The following is a 20,150-nucleotide window of genomic DNA, read 5'->3' as shown; positions in this document are numbered from 1 at the left end:
CCTTGGCCTTGGCTTCAACCTCAGTTCATGGTCCTTCCTTGTGGCTTGGTCTTGTGGTCTGTGGTAAACACCCTGGATTTGCACTCCCAGAATACAAGCATGCAGGCTAAACTCATGTGAAGGGCTCTTGATCTTGAGCTAATTTCATGGACCCCCAGTCCTGGCCACTATAGGTATTCTTCATCAAGACCTGATTATGACCAATTGCTACTTCCACAGAACACCAGTCAAGTGTTTATTGAGTAATTAAGCTGACATAGAACTTTTCAAATACATTTCTACAAATGTCTGAGTTACTTGCCTGTGAAAAAAATGAGTTTTCACTTTAACCAACCCCTCCCTCATACTGCCAGAGGGCAGGATTCTAAACAAAACCACACAAATCCATTTTCAATTATGGCAGCAATGCTCCAGTCTCAGTTAGGTCCTGCTGGTTTCCTGGAATTGGGGGTGAAGTGGCTCTTGAGAGGTTCCCAGCACTTATAGTAGTTCTCATCCAAACAGTTAGAGGTCTTGAGCCCCCACTTGGTGACGGCCATACTTAGAGAAGACTCAAACATAAATGCCTGTAGGAAATGAGGAGGGGAACAAGAAAGAAGAAGTGAAGTGGATAATAAAACATATCTGATTCGATGTCAAGAGAAAAGATGTAGGTAGGCAGAATCTTTGAATAAGAAGTTATGTGTGCTAACACAGTGAGGACAGCAGACTCACACCTTGGGTTCTGGCTCTGACCCCACCATGCAGAAGCAAGTGAGACTCGGTGCAAGGCTCTTAACTTCTCTGAGCTCCACGTTTCATTCTATAAAATGGAATTGGGCACGTAAGCCTCACATTGTCCTTTAGCGTTATGGAGCTAAATTTGCTACATCCAAAGGCAGAAGCAGGAGAGTTCTAGGAATATTCATCTTCTTAGGGGCCATCACTCACTGTGGCTATGTCCTCATGGGGAGGCCATACTCCCCATTTTTGTAGTGGAGGAAACTATGGCTCAAAGCTGAGAAATGGCTTGTCTTAGGTGATGGTAGCAAGAAGTGGAAGAGCTGGGATTTGAGTTTTCTTTTTCAGGACTTTGATCAAGAGATGGGCTGGGAAAAGGTGAAGGAGGAAAAGAAAGAGTAAGGAGGAGGAGGAAGAGGAGGGAAGGAGGAAGCAGAAATGGCTGTAGCACTTTTAAAAACCCTATCCCAGAAGACTCTGAATGGTGGCTGTCCCGCTGTGTTCAGGAGGTTTCTGTCTCCAACAGAATGAATATGCAAGTGCTCGGTGCAGCTTAAATATTCCAGCTTCACCAGTTGCTGTGGCTTTTAAAAATAAAAATAAAAAATAAAATAAAATAAAAGGAATAAAACCCTACAATTCTTACGTGTTCACATTACTGGAAATTTTAAACATATAGACTGGCAAAAGGAAGTTAAAGTTCTCCTGTGTCACAGCCCTGAGAACCTCTGTTAATATTTGGTGTCTAATATGCATTAGCTTCTTTATGCCTAGAACAATGGAGATGATTGTCTTTGCCTGACTTCTCATAACAGGCTTGATGTGAGGACCAGAGGAGATCATGTGGAAGTGCTGTGCACATTATAAAGCACTATTCAGATATAAGGGTTATTACTATGGCTGTTCTTGTTGTTGTGTCTTGGAGGACTCCTTCAGAGCCTTGCTGTCTGACTGGAGTGACAAAACCCCATTCCAGCTGAGCTGTGAAGACAGTATTATACAAAGTCTGTTTATTCCAAACTGGAATAAGGATAAGTATAGCTGGGCCTGGGTCCAAATTATATAACGGGAAATGGTGATGGAGACCCAGAGTTAGGTCTAGGTAAAGTGCCAGACACTCCTCTGCCAGGTAGTCTGGGCTCTCTGGCTACCTAGGGCATGCCCTGCCCTTAATCCCTTACATAGGGGAGCTCTTTCTGCCCTAGTGCTCCAGGCCCTAGGCATTTCCCAAAGTCTTGCTTCTCATATAAACAGCCCATGTACCTCAGAGAGCCTTTGGAGGCAACAGCTTAATTGAGACTGTCAAGCCACATCTCACAGAGATGTAGGTCTCCACAGAAATTCTGCAAAGGCCCTTGGAAAGGGAAAGAGAGCCAAGGTCAAGCAGATGGGACTTTGCACCCTCCCCCTGAAGATCAGCTCCATCAACTCTGGTCCTGGAGTTGGGACTGAAAACAAACTTCATTGGATAGAGAGACAGGTAATGCTGTCTGTTTGCAAGCTGGGCATGGAGTCAGGCAGTTCTGTGCTATTGATTTTTTTTTTTTTAAAGATTTTATTTATTTATTTGAGACAGAGAGAATGAGAGACAGAGAGCATGAGAGGGAGGAGGGTCAGAGGGAGAAGCAGACTCCCTGCCGAGCAGGGAGCCCGATGCGGGACTCGATCCCGGGACTCCAGGATCATGACCTGAGCCGAAGGCAGTCGTTCAACCAACTGAGCCACCCAGGCGCCCCCCCCTTTTTTTTTTTTTTTAAAGATTTTATTTATTTATTTGAGGCAGAGAGAATGAGAGACAGAGAGCATGAGAGGGAGGAGGGTCAGAGGGAGGAGCAGACTCCCTGCCGAGCAGGGAGTGCTATTGATTTTAAAGTCAGGTAGCATTGAAGGCATTTGTTGAAAAATGTAAAGCAAATTTGCATATGATTTAGCATAAAATTACTCCTTGTGGTCCATAAACTCCACCTCCAAGAATGCAAAAATAAAATAAAAATCAAGTACCGCAGCCAACTGCAATTGTGTTCAGCCTCAATGTTTATAGCCTGATACAGGAAGAATATAAAACAGGTTTTCAATCCCATCAATTTCATCCCATCCAAAAGAGAGCAAAAAAAAAAATGAGAAAACAGCTGAGAACTGCTGCTCACAAGCCCTGACTATAGTGAGGCAAAGGCTTCCTGATCCTCCTTGGCTTGAGAACTCCGCTGAAGGTGACATCCTGCATCTCTGGTTACTGTGGCCCTGGAGGATTACCTCAAAAAGCAGATGATTCTGAGACACAGCATATATACTCTGGGCTGCATACAGATAGTATTGACAATATTCCCTTGTATTTGAACAGTCTATAAGGTTGAATATAGCCACCTGCTAGGGTGGCTACCACACCCAGTCTACAGATGGGGAAAGCGAAGCACAGAGAAGTTAAGTGACTTGTTCAAGGTCATGCAGGAACTAAGAGCTAGGATTTGATTTCAGGTCCGACTCAAGTCCAAAGAACTTTCTACCCCACCACATCAGAGGTCTAGTATACACATAGGGGTGTGTGCATACACACATGGAAATAAATACACACAAAGACACACACTCTCCTCTCCTGACTCCTCTGTGTCTTTGGAGAAAAAAAAAAAAAAAAGCCACTCCTCTTGGGAAGGTTGGGAAGCCCAGAGGCTGCCAGAGCCTGGCATTTGATTTACTTACCATGGTGCCATCAGCAATCCTCTCAGGTGCCAGCTTGGCTTTGCTGGCCTTCTCAAAGCAGTCGGCATCAGGCCCATGAGGGGTCATTGAGCTGTGCAGGCTGCCTCCCCCTGGCAGGAAGCCACCTTGCTTTGCCTCATAATGACCTTTGATAAGTCCCATGAATTCACTCATGCAGTTCCCTGGGAAGGTTGAAAGAGTATTAGTTTTATTATCCAAGGCAAGACCTGTAAAGTACCAAGACCTCTCAAGCATTATTTCTGTGGAATGCCAAGAAGATAGGAGAATCTGATAAATTTTTTAGGATTACTAATGAATACAGATAGATAGGGGAAAAAAACCCCACAAAGTATTCATGAGTGTGAAACTCTTGGTAGGCAAAACTCTACTTGATGGACATGTGGATTATTAGAGGTCTTAAATTCCACTGCCTGAAAGAAATAATGTTGGCTCTAAAGAAAATCATGGCCCAGACAAGAATTTTAATAATAATTAAAATGAAAGTTATAATAAAGAGTAGATGTGCTCTATCACCTAGGCTTATAAGTCCTGTATTAAAATCATCTTCTTTCCCAGATCTGATCTGCTCCTCCCCCAAATAGCCCCACAGTAGTACATGGTATCACCATATTTCTGGTTCCCAATCCAGAAAACCGAGATGGGGTGTGTGTGCGTGTGTGTGTGTGTGTGTGTGAATGTGTTGATGGAAGAGTCATGTAATGGAAAGAACTCTGGACTTGGAGTCTATTATCAAATGATAATCTGTGTGAAAAGATCTCAGTAGCTATAAAAACCAGTCCATAAATGCTATATAGCCTAACAAACATTATCTTCTGTTTCTGAATCTATCATCTTATTTTCTACCCTCCAAAATGCTTCTTAGATTCATTCTTTTCTTTCTAGTTCCACTGATATTCTCTTCATAGAATCCTAAAATTTTAAAATTGGAAAGGATCACTACTTCTACTCAATACAGAAGAATTTCTATATCATTCCTGACAGATTAATTCCTGGGGTCTGCCTGCATGCCTCCTGTGAATGGAAGCTCTCTACTCAACAAAGCAACCTACCATACTATTGAAAAGCTCTGGGTGTTAGAAAGTTCTCTCATATTAAATGGAAATTTGCTTTAATCTAAGTTAAGTACATTGGTCTTAGTTGTGCTTTCTGGAGTCAGCAAAATTTGACAAAAATCACCACGTTCCCACTCTTTCAATCATATGTTTTTACTGAAATAAAGCTCTTTACTAGAACAGCAACACACTTAGGGCAAGAATTAAAGAAATACAATACCTGAGAAAGTTGAAGTGCCTTTCCATTCATTCACCCACCTACGCATCTGTCCATTCGCCACCCCATCTGTCTGCCTATCCATCCATCCACATGTGTAATTGGACACTGTGCTAAATGCTATGATAGAGATGAGTAAGAAATAGCCCATCTAAACTTACTCTCATAGTCTGTCCCATGAGAGGGCTGAGAGTGCAGACCACGAACAGAGCAGAGAGCTATGGCATTGGCAACCCTTGCAAACCTGGACATTTGGCGTGATAGATGCCCCAGCCTTCTTCCTTACATGTGAAGTATAACCAAGTGCCAAAATATTTCTGTCATTGACTAGGCAGCCATATTCATCCTGCCTAGGAAACAAAATGCTGCTGCAGGCCCCTGTAGAAAAAGTAAGACCCAGATCATAGCTCTACTCGTTTCTCCATGAAGCGGAAATAGAGGAAAAGAAGCAACTGTAAGCATAAGGTGTCTATATTTTAAAAGCAGTTCTGCTCATGACTGAAATATGTTGTCACACTCCTCAATCTAGGATGTGTCCTCAGGGTCACCTTCATGGCTTAATTTTAAGAAGAGAGCAATGCAGAATTCAGCTTTGATCTGAATACAAATTTAGGTAGCAATGATTTTGGTGATGACATTTCTATATCATTTTCTATACCTCAAAGGACATGTGGAGGGTAGACTTTGCCTCTCTGATTAATGCTGAATCCAGTTGACTCAAGTACATTAAGATGACTGGAGACAGTGTTTCTACAGAAATAATTCTCCACTTCTATAAAGTTACATCAAAGTAGCAAAGATTTTGATTATTGCTAAAGCAATAGTTTTAATACCTCTGGAAAAAAATAATTTTAACTTGGGGTTCTGTGGTTTTTCCAACTAACTCAGGCAACCATACCTTTCTGATATCTATCTATCCTGGGCCAAAGGTACTTGAGAGTCTTTTAAAAAATTATAAGAGCCATTTCACAAGGTCATTTGTTTCAGGCAAATGAACTACAAACCAAAGTGGCTTGAGAGGTGTAGCACAGTAGCAGACTTGTCTGAGTTAGATGGCTCTGTTAGCCTTCTCCCTGGGCAGGGAGACGAGCCGCAGGCCAGCGCCTCTCAATATATGGCCTGTGGACTCCTCTGACTTGCTAACTCAAAATGCAGATTCTGAGGTTCCACCTCAGAACCAACTAATTATACTCTCTGAGAGTGGGCGCTGGGAAGACTTTTTTTTTTAGGAGGCATTCTAAGTGATTTTTAGATTCCTACTGTTCTCAAAGTGTGGTTCCTGGAACAGCAGCTTGTGGGAGCTTGCTACAAAGGCCAATTCTCAGGCCCCACCCTAGACCTACTGGAGCAGAAATTCTGAGGGTGGGGCCCAAGAATCTGTGTTTTAACAAGCCCTCCAGTGACATTGACACATATGAAAATGTGAGAACCTCCACCTCAGTCCCATAAAGCAGCCTCAACACAAGAACTAGGTGAAATAGTGAGTTATCAAGGACGGGCATATGAGGTACAGGCTAAGCTAAAGCAATTCTCTCTCCTGGACAGCAGGTCCTCTCGGGGACTAACTTCCAGAACACTCCTCGGAAAAGATGGTAGTTTGTTTTTATTCTATTTACAAAGTATCTGGTGTCTGAAATGCACCTCAGAGTCTTTCCAGAACTCTAGGTACAAAAATGCAATCTTCAGGAAGTGGAATTGTACATTGACCTTTAGGTTGGATTTACGGCCAGCTATTGGACTATTAAAAATGCCAGCTTCATTAAGTGCAGCCGTGAAATACCTTATTCATTCTTGGTGATGCATTTACTAATTAAATAAATGTTTATTAGATGCCTATTGTGTATCGGGCACTGTGCTAGGCACATCGGTTAGTGGTTGTGAGTGTGTGTGTGCTCTGGCATCAGATTGCCTTCAATTAAATCCTGACTCCACCACTTAACTAGTTATTCGATCTTTCCAAATTACTTAATCCCTCATGCCTCAGTTTTACCTTCTGAAAAAAAGGGGATAATGATACTACCTCCCTCTTATAACTGTGTTGAGGATTAAATGGTTTAATAGTTTTAAAGAACTTATAACAGAGCCAAAGAAAATGGTCAGTAATTGTTAGCTGCTAGTAATAATAAATAAAATAAAAATAATAGATTTAGTAAGTTCTGTTCTAGGCAACAAATGATCCATAGAAATTGCATCCAGAATGGGGTCCATTCCCTAGTGTGGGCTGCAGCCTGTTTTATTCCACCAAAATAATTGGAGAAGGCACATTTTACTGGCTCTTGAACCAGGCTTAGGTAAAGAGCTTTCCCAAAACAAAAAACTAACCAACAACATCCCACCATTCCCTCTCCCCCAAAAGAAGCATCTGAAATGTAAAGAAACGTCTTGCTTCACACTTTATCGGCCTTTCTGCCTCTCCTCAGGGCCAGAGGAACTGGGCTGTAGGCATTACTTCCTTCTCAGAGTCAACACATCACTGCCATCTCCACGGAAGTCATGGTGTTTCAGCAACTACAAGTCTGGGGAGCAGCACTAGGGCCTCCGGAGGCAGGATCCTAAAAGCCAGCACAGTATGGTGTCCAGGGACACCATACTGTGGTATTCCCAATGGCTAATGTTCAACACTTTGTGGTCTCTTTGGTTTCCAATGTGGCTTGGTAAAATAGAGACTTACTGTGGTAATAAGGAGGCCTGAAGGTCTTGTCAGCAACCCCCCATCGAGGTGGGAAGATGACAAAATCAGCGATAGCCACTCCGGGGCGGACAGACTTGGCGGTCAATACTGTGAAGATGGATGGATCCTGTGAAAGCACAAGGAGACACCGAGCCCACGATGGAAGGGAGGTGACTGGACAATGGTACACATGTCACCCACACTGGAAGGGGTTTCCAAGTTGACTCTAGGTTGTTATTTTTTTTTTTTTTAAGTAGGCTGCATACCCATCGCAGGGCCTCTCGTGGAGCCCATCATGGAGCCCAACCTGGGGCTTGACTTCAGAACCCAAGATCAAGACCTGATCTGAGATCAAGAGTCCGAGGCTTAACTGACTGAGCCACCCAGGCGCCCCAACACTGTAATTTCTGATCAAGCCACACAGGCCAACGCTAAGAAGTCTGGGCTTGTCATTGAGGTGTAGAAATCATCTGACTTTCCCCTCTTGCTTGAAGCAAAATGAATTAACACCAGCTAAGAGGATTTGGAGCTGCTTTCTCACCCTGCTGAGCCCCCATTTCATGCAAGTGTTACCCTGTGGGTCTGAGAACCAGTCGTGCCTGCCTCCCAACCTCAGGTCAGGGTGACAAGAGCTGGGATGTGCTGCAGGGAGTTCTCAGCAGAAGGGATGCTCAGAGTGAGGTGGAAATAGAAATAAAATAGTATCCAACTCTTGGTATAGATGTAGGATATGCTTCTCTTTGAGGGCATCACAGAGATTCCAGATGGTATCCTCATTGCTTTCCTTACCCTTGTTTGACTCTCAGGTCTAGAATACACCACTTACATCATTAGTTTGGGTGGTGGTAATGTAGAGGGCATAGGCTGGGGGACAATATTGTGATTTTAAAAGAACTTTAGAATCCTTCAATGGAAAGACTGAGATTCAATTTCATTGAAATCAATGATCATGTTTGCTTTCACATGCCATGCTAGGGTCTGGGATTCAAAGATGGTTGAGAACTATTCCTTGCCCCTTTAGCATTGTCAGTGATGGTAGTGTGGGGGTCCTGGAGGAGTCATAAAACAGGTGTGTGAACAACTGACCACGGCAAGGTGCCAAGGGCAATCTAGCTTTATAAATAGAAATCCAAGGGAGTAGAGAGGATGCCACCTACCTGAGAGGATCAGGGAAGGCTTCAAAGAGGGGGTGATATTTGAGGCAGTTTTTGAAAAATGAAAGGAGAAAGAAAGAAAAAGGGAGGCGGGAAGGAAAAAGAAGGAAGGAAGGAGAGAAAGGAAAAGGCATTTTAAGCACAGAAAACAGGAAGGACATCAAAATGCACAGAGATTTTGTTAAGAGGCAGGAAAGCTAAAGCCCAGAATGCACTGGCAGAAGGCAGAGGGGCTAAGAGTTGGTACTGGAAAAATGAGTCCAGGGCCAGATGGTGGAGAGCATCAGATACCACGCTTCAGAGCTCAGACTATCCTAAACCATGGGGAGGCTGCACAGATTTTCTAATGCAGCGGTAGAATGATCGGACCTGGATTTTGGAAGAATAACTGTAGCAGCAGTACAAAGATTGGCCCCATGCAAAGGCAAGCCAAAACCCCAACCCTATCGCTGTGAGATTTTACACTTCTTCCTCTGTCTTGAGAAATGATCTGAAACTGTTAAAGAAAAGGTAGTGAGGCTCAAATAAAGCTCTATCCGTGTCTCTGGATCCTTTTTCATGCTGTTTTGGGCTTGATGCCTCATTTTCTTTTCCCTTTTGGTTTTGTTGCTCTTCAGAAAGGTAGTTTTGTCCCCCTAGAGATAAGCTGAACTGACTCAGAGTAATCTTTCTGTCTCTGGTTCTCTGGCTTCTGCTCTAATTATCCCTCCAGCTTTTGGGTTAAGTTAATCTATTATGAACTAGACTGCAAAATGAACTTTCCCCCGGGATCTCAGAATGGAGCACTTTATCACGAATGTGGGGCCTTGGGGGCTTGCCCTGTAGACCAGGGGCTTATTTGTGGCCCTCTAATTGAGTGAAAAATATCACCGAATTCACACTTTAGAACTTATGTGTTTTAAATTCAGGCCCTGAGCATTCTGAGGAACTTTAGAAGAGGGCTGTCTGCTCCATCACGGCTAAAAATAGCCAGGAGTGGAATACCGGAGTAGGAAGCCGGACCGAGCAGACTCAGCATTCATAAGCAGGACAGAGAACTTTCCAAATCCAGAGCTGTCTCTTTCTCATCACTTTATCACCAACATTAGCAGTTGGTTTCTTTGGGGGATACATTTGCTAAGGAGAAACTAAGTTTTTGGCCATCTATGGGAATTACTGAGATACTCGGTGTAAGAACTAAGCTGTGTTCAAAGCTGAGTGTTGCATGTCAGGCTTGGCTCCCCCAGTAGCTTGTTATTTACTCTGTTCCCCAAAGCCTGGCTGCAGGGGATTCAAATTCCTGTCAGCGCAATGATGAATGACTATATCTTGGGCTTCCAAGGGTGACACTGGAAATGTTAAATCTGTGAATATCGGGGACCTACTATGGACCCCTCCCACCTAAGGGCTGCCCCATCCCCAGGGCCCCTCCATGGTCCAGACTTACTGCATGGTCAAAGGCCACCGAGTTAATGACCATGAAGTTCTCCAAGTTGTACTTGTAGGGGGTGTAGTTCCCGTGCCAGGCCACAACATTGAATGGGGAGACGTCCTGATCACAAAAACAAACAAACAAAAAAACAGGAAAGGGTAATCTCAGTGCTTAAAGCTTTTGTAGCTGTGCTTCCACAGTTTGTACTTGGCATCACTGCCTCTCTTTTTGATTTGATTTTGTTCTCATAATTTAGTAATGGCGTCCCTTGGGAGAAGTATGACCCTGAATCATTTTGTGGTTGCTTCCCGTGCCTTCAAACTGTCCCTTGCTAAGCCACTAACCCTATTTTTCCAGTTCATAAGCTGCAGCAGCCTCTGATCACAGTGCAGCAGAAGCACAACACATTCTCCAGGTAGTGCCTTTTCAACAATTTTCAACACAGTTGTGAGAATCTGTGGATGTCAGCAATTCTCAGACCATCTGGGCTGGGGTTCCTGGTGCAAAGGGCAGGCACTTGCTGGGACTGCTCTCCAGGTAATTGCTGCCTAGAGGAGCTTCTGGTACACTCAGTTCCTAGGTCGCTGAGTGCAGGAAGGTGGTACCTAAGAGTTCCAGCCCCAAGGACTTGAGTTTTCAGAGCAATCCCGAGGTGATGCTCCTTGGGCCTGCTCCTCTGGGGTAGGAGAGGATCGGTGCTCTGTGACAGGAAGGTAGTCCCCACTGCAGCCATGCATCTGTTCTGGAAACAGCATCTAACTCAGAATATTCTAAAGACTTTACTGAAGGGACTACTAACAGAGGTGTGATTAGGGTTAGGTGAACTGACTAGAGATGCTGAGGTTTCTGAGCCTAGCAACAATGGGAAGCCATCGCCATTCCTAGGCCTGTGGGATATGTGAAGACACTGTTGTTATAGGATTCCAGCAAGAGCTAGAACCACGAAGAAGGGGCTGCTCAATGGTGTGTTGGTAAATATTTAACAACTAGCAACTATCTCTCTGGGGAAAAAATGCTCTGTTTTATAGCATTTGTTAATTTTGTGGGTATAAGTATTCCACCCTCATCACTTTTGAGCTACTAATGTAATGTTGCTGAACACAAAGCTGGGAACAATGTGTCTATCAGCTCTTGCATGCCAGTATGAACTGGCTCCAGGACGCCACTGGGGCTACCCAGCAGGAACTGAGATCATGGAGGGATGCAGTCCCAAATAGGGAAGAAACAGGAGAAGAAAAACCTCAACTTGTCTTTCCTCCTGCCTCCAACTTCCTGTGAGTACCTCCCACTGTTTGAACCCAACCCAAAACCAGCTGGCTAGGGAGCCCATACAGGTCATCTCCCAGGACACAGATCATGGCAGAGAAGGGGTAATGGATCAGTGTGGGAACTCACACAGAGAATAACCAGCACAGAGTCCACTTAGAAAGTGGAAACCCACGGAGCTGCTGGCTACCTTTAGAATACTGGTTCTCTATCAACTACATGTCAAAAATAATACGGGGAGCATGCTTAAAATGAATGCAGGTTTCCACACCCCGTGCCCAGAAGTTATCATCTTTGCCAGGCTGGAATAACATCGAAGGATCTGCATTTTAAACAAGCTTCCCTTAGGATTTCTGGTGCAAATGGTCTCTAAACCACATTTTGAGAAATTCTGACCCAGACAATATGAAGGTGACAATGTGTCAATGAGGCTGGCAATTAACTCTCAGGGGTTAATTTTAAGTGCCAAACTAGTTGGCCTCTGCTGGTTAGCACACCATCTACCTTGGATGCTGTCCAAGGGAAATAATATGCCTTGAAAAATATAAGCTATATGTCAAATGGGCAAAAATAATGGTAATAAATAAAGGTAAACAGAAGAAATCTTTGGATTACTTTGGTTATATAATTACATTCTGCTAATATATATTCAGTACATTGAGCAATAATATAATATATGCTAATGTATTATAGATTACATATTACATTATTATTTATTATTATTATTATCTATGCCTTTGCTTATCTCCTGAGTTTACAAGGCTGGTGGTATAAACTAGGTCAAGCTAATTAATTGAGTTCTACTTTTTTTGTATCAGTCATAGCTTCTATTTGAAATATGGTGCCATTGGTAATAAAAATCTTAGATGATCTGCTTGTTTACTCATTTCCCTTTTCATAACATATTACCCTGCCTGTATAGTATATTTTATATACCATTTATAGAGAGCTACATATTGCCAGGATTTTTATTGCTTGGTGAGTGGAAAGAGCATGACCTTTGGAGTCAAACAGATATAGGGTCTAATGCTAGTTCTGCCATTTACTATGACATTTGGTAAATTACTTGTCACTACCTTTTGTGACTACAAATGAGGCAAATAGTACTTTATTTGTAATGTCTTAGTGGTATGGTAAAAATGAAAGGATATGTAAAGTACTTAACACTGGCCTTAGCAATCAGTAGGTGCTTAATAACTATTTATTCCATTCCTGTCCATCGACCCTCTTACTTTACCTGTTTAGCAGCAAATAGCTTGCCCTGGTATTTATTAATCACAGTGTAACCACCTGGCACTTGGCGATCTTCATACCAGGCAACGGGTATCAAAAAATCTCGAGGATTGGCCAAGCCATTGGCTCCTAGAACACAGCGACCCAAAAGTCTTTTAGATACTTCTGAAATCACATTGGAAAGATGCCCACAGTTGCACAAAGAGAAAGGGCCATGTCAAGAGCCATTCCACAATTTGTTTTCATTGTCCAGAGGCTCATTGGAATCCCAGTCTGGTACCCTTTTAGGAGGACCCAAGGAATTTGATTAGGAAAAAGAATCATGAAAATCATCATCATCATCACCAGCATCACCTCCTAAAGTTGTAGAGTAAATATGGTTTATTGACCATATTACATGCATTATTGCATCACTGCAGTTGAGGGGAGAGGATGAGACTAGAAAAGAGGCCAAGGGAAGATCTGGTAGAATACTAGAACTTCTCCCCAAGAAAACCATGATGATTCTAGAACTCATCTACAGTCCTTGATCTCAGAAAGGAAGGGTTACATACTGTTGCCCCCAGGCATGCCTCTGTTCCTCAGACAGAAGTCGGAATCCATCCAAGTCTGCAAAACTGCTCTCCAGCCTGACAGATCTATCTGCCACTCAGGAAAAAAGTACTCAGGACTTGCCTGCTTACCTTTGCTTAGGAGTGAGTGTTCCCTCCAGAGAAAGAAAATAAATCAAAAGACCAAAAATAAAAAGTATTAAGTGCAAAAACATAATTTAACTCTGAGAGGAGAGACCTGGGGAGTGTTTTATCATTTCTGGCTCCTGGGGTTAAAAAATATAAGCCCCCAGCTGGTTAGTAAATTATATATATTTTCCAGAGGGTATGTATTCCACGGAACCTGGAGGCTATGCTGACTGTAGAGCAGCAGGAAGCCAGACTGAAGTGGGAAGAGCGGGTGGTGAGCAGGATGACAGACGGCCCGCCATGGCTCCAGCTGCCTCTCTGCTGCCTCCCACCTTCCTCTGACTATTTGGATCTCCCCAGGGAAGTGACCAGAAGGCACATGCTGGCCTGTCCTGTTTGGCTCTCAAAAAGCTGTTGACAAGGAAAGGAAGAACTGGGAGGTGTGGCCACCACCTTTAGCAAACATGTCACAGATGACACCAGGGGCCAATTTTCCCAGCCCCTCCTTTCACTCCAAAAGATGTTTTGAGAACAACTCCTCCTACCACCTTCACTTCTCTCCCGCATCTCCTGCCTCCAGTTTGCCAGAAGAATCGGGGGTGGGGGGACCTTGATTCACTTTTGAAAGTTTTCGTCTTGCCTCATGGAGAAGGTTTCTAGCTCCTTCACGGCCCCGAGTTAACTGTGTACATTTTGTGGAATGTGCTGAGTTGAATGTGAGGTTTGTAGACCATGCATCTTTCAATCCAAGTCCCCTTTCCATAGGGGTACAGCCCTTGCCGTTTTTATGTCTTTCCCCTGCTTTATTGTCTACACACAACTTATTGACTTGAGAAAATGATCTCCCTCCTATTCACAAAGTTCATTCCCACATGTATGGTTTTGCTTAAGTGGTTCCCTTTCCTTTTTGTTTGTCCTCAGCTTTTCATCAAGAATTAGTCAAATCTCATCTGTTCTGTAAAGCTATTCCTGGTGACTTGACCCCTAGTAACCCAAACTTCTACATCCTTTAGGGTGTACACTGTATAACCAGAAATCTATTACATACTGTCTGCTCTCCAATGGTCTATATACTACTCTAGAGAGAAATTTATAATGGGTTGGCTTCAGTTGTTTATTTTTATGTATGTATTTTATGGGAAGAGGCCTGTGTTACTCTTAATGAGATTCCGTAATTACCCTCAGCACAACACAGAGCCAAGACTAGCTGATGGATTGATATACTGATGAGCTAATTAATGATTTCATTTCATCAGTTGGGTCAGCCATTGCACAGAACCTCTGAACTTAGAGGTCTGAAAAAAACATGTCTGGGGTTGTTTAGAGAGTTCTAATAGGCTTCTGAAATTCCCAACTACACTTGATCTAGAGAAGTTGTCTAGAGAGGAAAGTTGAAATTTGAGTGAGATCATGAGGGGAGAAGGATAATAAGGGGAGAAGGATGTTTAACTCTCATGCAATTATCTGTCCTATATCTCAAGGGAGCTTAAAAGCTTGTAGTGAAGATTTACCGATTGGTCCCAGGTCAGGCAACTCAAAGTGGACACCGTAGACCTCCAGGATGTAGCCCCTGGTCTCCTCGAAGACATCAATGCTGAACCGCATTCCTCTCTGGAACGGGAAGTAGACATTGGTGTGCACTCCCAAATCATACCTGTAGCTATAAAAAGCTGCCCCAGAGCCACAGCTAGCCCCAGATGCAAAAATAAAGCTACAGTCTGATGAGTTATGTTTGAGAGGTGACCAGCTCAAAGATGAGTTAAAATGAAAAATTTAACTCCTAATCACATCTGTGACCCAAACCAATTCTACTCTAATCTCTCACTGGGTTCAGAGATACCAGTGCTCCGATATAGCCGAATTTTTAAGAAATTAGTCTTCAATGCACCCCAGCCCCCACACCAATCCATGGAAACAGAGCCTTATCCAAAGTGTGTATGAGTATTTAGGAAAGCAAATTGATAATGCTCTTTGCTTTGTGATTGTGTCATATTTTAAAACAAATCAGGCTCCCAAGCCTGCTTCCCCTTCAGCACAGGGAGCCTCCTGCATGACTAAAACTCCCTCCCCTTGCTCAGACATGATCCACCAAGAAATTTTAGATTTGGAAATGACAGCAGTTGCAACATCTGATTGCTCCCAAATTAGGGAGAGGCAGGGGAAGAAGGGGACACATCACCAACCTGAATGACGCAGATCTCATTGGGCTGCACAAGCATCCTGCCAAACTCAGTGTAAATGTGAAGTTTCCCTTTCTGGGGAACTAACAAAAAAGACAGGGCAGCAGTGAACAAACAACTCTTTTCGCATGAGGACCACTTCATGAAGAGTAAAAGGCTCAAGGGCTGCATTTGATTTTTCATTCCAAAACAAAGAGCTTTACTGAATCTCATGGGGGGAAATGAATATTCTGACAAGTTAGGTTAACAATTTTACTACCTGGAAGAAAGTGAATGAAAAAATCGATTCTGCTTATTTTTGTTTGCGAGGTAAAGAGCTTGTATATGCCCGGTTCTGTGGATTGACCAAAAAGGGCAACAGAAATCAGATGGAAAACCACTCACTTCTGATAGTTCCAGCGAGTCTGGCATTTGCATATCTAATGTCTACACCAAAATGGTGACTACAAAATATCAATATTGAAACCATCAAATAGAATGGGTAGACCAGAGAAATCTCTAAGAGACATTCTATTTTAGATACCATCATGAAAATTTCTATCTAAATGGCAGATATCAATGACAGATAGTCTTTTCTTGGGCAGGTTTGAAAGCAAATAGAATTATCTTAATAAGTTAATCACATGTTGGTATTACTCTTTATTTCTTTTCAGCATTCCAGATCTCCCATATTAGAAAGGCCCAGCAGAGATGGGCAAAGACAGAGAGACCAAGAAATAGACCAGGGGCTTTGAGGTACACCAGGAATCTTTTTCAGACCACCAATGGCCTCTAGACCTCAGTCTGTAGATTGCTCTACATAAGACAGATTGAAGGATAAAGGAAAATAATATGTATAAAATTGAAAAGCAGCTTGTGACTGGGGATCAATTCACAGTGAAATCCTCAGAACTTACCAATCAAGAAGTCCCCATCTGAATTGTAAAAACATCTGAAACATAAAGAATAATTCCTGTGATTTTCAGTTTTAACATTGTCCAGACAAATTAATTCACTCCACGTATTATTGTTTACCACCCACCATGTGCCAGGTTCAGTGCTGGATATAAACTGGTGAGCAAAATGACCCAATCTCTGCCCTCATGCAGCTTACAGCCTAGTAGGAAGTGAGACAGCAATCAAATAATTACAGAACTGTATCATCGTAGAGAGTCAGGTTCAGGGGAATGAAGGAATAATGAACATGATCCAATGTGAGGAGTCAGCAAAGCCTTCCCTGAAGAAGGGACATTTGACCTGAGATCTGAAGGAATTATCTAGGCAAGAGTTTGGGGAGTGGGAAGAACATTTCAGGCAGAAAGAACAGCACATGCAAATGCTCTGAGGCAGGCTGAAAGAACTGAGTGAAGGCTAATGAGGCTCAGGGGAAAAGAGAGGAGGTGGTATGATATGATGTTGGACCCAAAGAGACATCTTCAGTGCCTTGTCATGGCTCAGAGAAGTTGAATGACTTGCTCAGATTACTCAGCCAGGAGGAGTGGAATGGGGCTTTGGATGTAACAGTCTGGTTCCAGAGGTAGCGTGCAAAACTGGTCTGAGATTCTGCTTCTCCAAGAAGAGGCAGAATGCCATTTACATATTTTTTCTGATTAAAAAAAAAATCCAATATGTAAGCTCCTCTATTGAGGAATGTTAAGCTTACACAGTTAATAGCTGAAGCCAAAGTCTGTCAGCTTGACCTGCCACCAACTGGTGGCCCTTAATGGCTGCTCATGCAGTATGACTTTAGACTCAAGAACAGCCCTGGCGAACTTTAAGAAATTAGAGATATTCTGACCCAAACCTGATTAAAGTCAAAATACCTCTTGGACTATTCTAGCTTCCCAATGCCCATTGTCTCTTTTCTATTTGCATTGTTATGTGAAATTCTTATTTATGTTACAGGGATCAGTCAAGATTGAAATGCTCACTTATTAATAAATGTATATCAATGTTGCTCTGGGGGGGAAAAAACAATAACATAAAACAACCACCTGGCTTTCTCTCTCTGGCCAACAGCTCTTTGGGAATAGGGATGTTCTGCCCAAGCACTGAGCCACTTACCTGTTCCCCATGGAGGTGTTACAGAGAAAAATATGGATGGCAAGTCCATTGTTAGACTTTATGTCTCCAGCTCCACACAAGGTATGCAGGCCCTGGAAGGAATAGCAGGAGAAGGAAGGGTGTATGCAAGTCTTGTCCAAGAGGCCAGCCCTCCTCCTGGTCCCTGAGAGCCAGGAGGCAAGGTTCTATAGGGTCTGCTCCGTGGGACGAGTGGGACATTCGGGGTTCAGCCTGCTTCTGGGGAACTCAAGATTTATGGGTTTTATGGTAGGTGGTGGCTGACCCTAGTTGCCAGCCATGGCCCTAGATCTGGATTGTCTCAATGGCTAAGATGACCTTACTTGGCATTTTATGAGTTTGGTGCTTAAGATCAACCTGGGGGAGAGTTTCTTTCAGAGGTGAAACCAGATACCTAGGAGGCCTAGGGAGGAAGCTTGCCACATTAGGGACCAATTAATGCCCCTCAAATGCACCTGACCAGGTAGGCAGCTTTGTGCTTATACATAGGATCAGCCCTAAGTTTTCCACAACAGGGAAGTGGAAGCATTCTGACCAACTGTAATCCTCTCTGCTGATAATCCACAGTCCAAGAAGCCTTAACACATGGGTCTTCTCAAAATTCTTCAGCCCCAAACCTGCAGATGGAAAGGAGGGAACCCTGCTCCTTCAGATATCCATAATTCACCCAGAGTGGGGGATTTCTTTTTGTATTTTAATTCAGTTTGTCAGTTTGGAGTCTATTTAGATGAACCTACACAGAGTTTGGAGCACTTAATATAGCTAAGGAATTCTGCATGATCCAAACAATTTGGCCCATGGCTGGGCACCTGGACTCTCCCTAAGTAAGCCATGGACTGAGGTTGGTCTGCAAAACCTCCCACTGCCTTCTTTGAGCCCCTCTGCCTTGAGGCTCCCTTCCCTCTCCTCTACATATGGTTTGCTCTGAGCACAATGTTCTAATACTCCCAACATCTGTAACTACCAAGCAGAACTTCTGATCAGCATTGCATTAACTAGAGTTGTCACCCTGAGTTGATGCTATTCTAGGTCCATTTCAGAAAGTTCATGAACTTGGGTGGGAACAAAATTATATATTTATTTTCAATAATCTCTGAAATGTATCATTTTCTTTGGTTAATATGAATGTAAGCAACAAACTACAGAAGTATTAAAAGTACCTGTAACCTGGTCACTGATAGAAATCATGGATATTTTTAGATCACATTATAGTTGTTACAGCTATTCCAGAATCTCGTTTATGCTCATATTTCTAACAACTATAGCTGTTAGATCTTTCCATAGATCTTGTGATTTAGTGCATTTATAAGGAAGCATATGTTACTTACTATAAAACCAAATTTGTTATTTTAATATTTTTATCATTGTATTTCAATATGATCAACTTCTTTGTAATTTTATGTAATTTATTTTATGCATTTAAAAACACAAGCTTTACCAGACTATTAAAGGAGTCCATGGAGAGGGAAACAAGCCATAAATGACTCTTAACTGTAGAGAACAAACTGAGGGTTGATGGAGGGAGGTGGGTGGGGAATGGGCTAGGTGGGTGATGGGGATTAAGGAGGGCACTTGTTGTGATGAGCACTGGGTGTGGTATGTAATCGATGAATTACCAACTCTACTCCAGAAACAAATATTGCACTGTATGGTAGCTAACGAAATTAAAAAAAAGGAGTCCATGGGGGAAAAAAAAGCTAAGAACCCCTGTTCTGACCCAAAACAAAGAAACCTGAGTCAGGTAAATGCTCAATTTCCATTGGCCATTCAGAGATGTTGTAAATAGCTCACCAGTGCCCTTTGGTGTCAGCGGCCATTTGGTGCCTGGAAGTAAGACATCCCTTGGCCAGCCCTGGAAGCAGGGGCTGGTGGTGCTGTCTCTGCTGCCTGCCTCTAAGTCTGCTGCCGCCTGGCATTCAGCCTGCAAAGGGCTGGATCGCTCACCGGGGAAGAAAGCAGAGCAGAGGGAAGGTGTGCATGGCATTGACTTACGCTCACGAAGTCCACCTTCTTCTGAGATGCTTTTGGGATCTCAAATGGTTTCCATCGAAGCTGGGAAAAAAAATACATGTAACAGGAAAATTATTTTAGAAGGGGAAACCATAGGCTTTCTAAATAAATAGCACTGATCACACAGAAAAAGGATGGCTGTTCCTTCTGTGTGGCTCCGACTACTTGTAATTTTGTTATTTTAAAATTAATAATTACCCATTACTTCCTCAAGGGTCTCAGTTGGGTTCTGTGTATGTATGTATGTATGTATGTAGTGTGTGTGTGGTTGTGTGTGTGTTTGATCTATCATCTATCTATCTATCTATCTACAGTTTTCATTCTTTAGCACTTCAAATTAAAAAAATTTAAAAAGATCATTGCTTCTTATTTCAGAAGCTGTTTGTTTCCTTTAACATTTTGCTCAGGCACATCAGTGAGTTTTGACTGATGCTGCTTTTTATGCTATTTATAATCAGCTTCCTTTCCTGGCATGCCAGCCTCTCTGTGTGGGCTCCTGACACTGCAGGAGAAGGTTCTACTTCTACTTCTAGCCTTGGGAGTTTTGAATTATTTCTTTAAGAGAAAGAAAAAAACACCCAACTGAGGTTGGATTTAGTAAATGCTGTACCAGGTTCCATTTCTTCACCAAACCCCACGTTTGTCCCCAGGCCGCCTGACAGTTCAGTTTAAATCACAACAATCTTTAATTTAATAATGAAATGATCTAAGGAAGTGGGGCGAAAAATCAGCAGGTCTAGGACCTACTAAAAGTGTGTTGGTCCAGCACTTACTAAT

The 20,150-nt window shown here is 42.9% G+C and overlaps 1 protein-coding gene across 1 annotated transcript in view; it reads right to left on the bottom strand.

Annotated features, from left to right (window-relative positions):
• Positions 1 to 208: 208 nt before the first annotated feature.
• Positions 209 to 20,150, bottom strand: part of HGD (homogentisate 1,2-dioxygenase) — a 41,692-nt gene continuing 21,750 nt past the window's right edge. The window contains exons 5-14 of the mRNA XM_006731937.3: positions 19,356 to 19,415; positions 17,346 to 17,437; positions 16,199 to 16,233; positions 15,306 to 15,385; positions 14,634 to 14,733; positions 12,447 to 12,571; positions 9,959 to 10,063; positions 7,379 to 7,505; positions 3,418 to 3,599; positions 209 to 566 (exon numbers count right to left, since the gene is read on the bottom strand). Coding sequence (XP_006732000.1) covers positions 417 to 566; positions 3,418 to 3,599; positions 7,379 to 7,505; positions 9,959 to 10,063; positions 12,447 to 12,571; positions 14,634 to 14,733; positions 15,306 to 15,385; positions 16,199 to 16,233; positions 17,346 to 17,437; positions 19,356 to 19,415 — 1,056 coding nt within the window. The 3' untranslated portion in view covers positions 209 to 416. The remainder of the gene's footprint in view (positions 567 to 3,417; positions 3,600 to 7,378; positions 7,506 to 9,958; positions 10,064 to 12,446; positions 12,572 to 14,633; positions 14,734 to 15,305; positions 15,386 to 16,198; positions 16,234 to 17,345; positions 17,438 to 19,355; positions 19,416 to 20,150) is intronic.

Source organism: Leptonychotes weddellii, chromosome 1 (assembly GCF_054177405.1).
Source record: "Leptonychotes weddellii isolate Sample4059 chromosome 1, ASM5417740v2, whole genome shotgun sequence".
NCBI lineage: Eukaryota > Metazoa > Chordata > Mammalia > Carnivora > Phocidae > Leptonychotes > Leptonychotes weddellii.
This window is presented reverse-complemented; position numbering and strand designations above follow the sequence as displayed.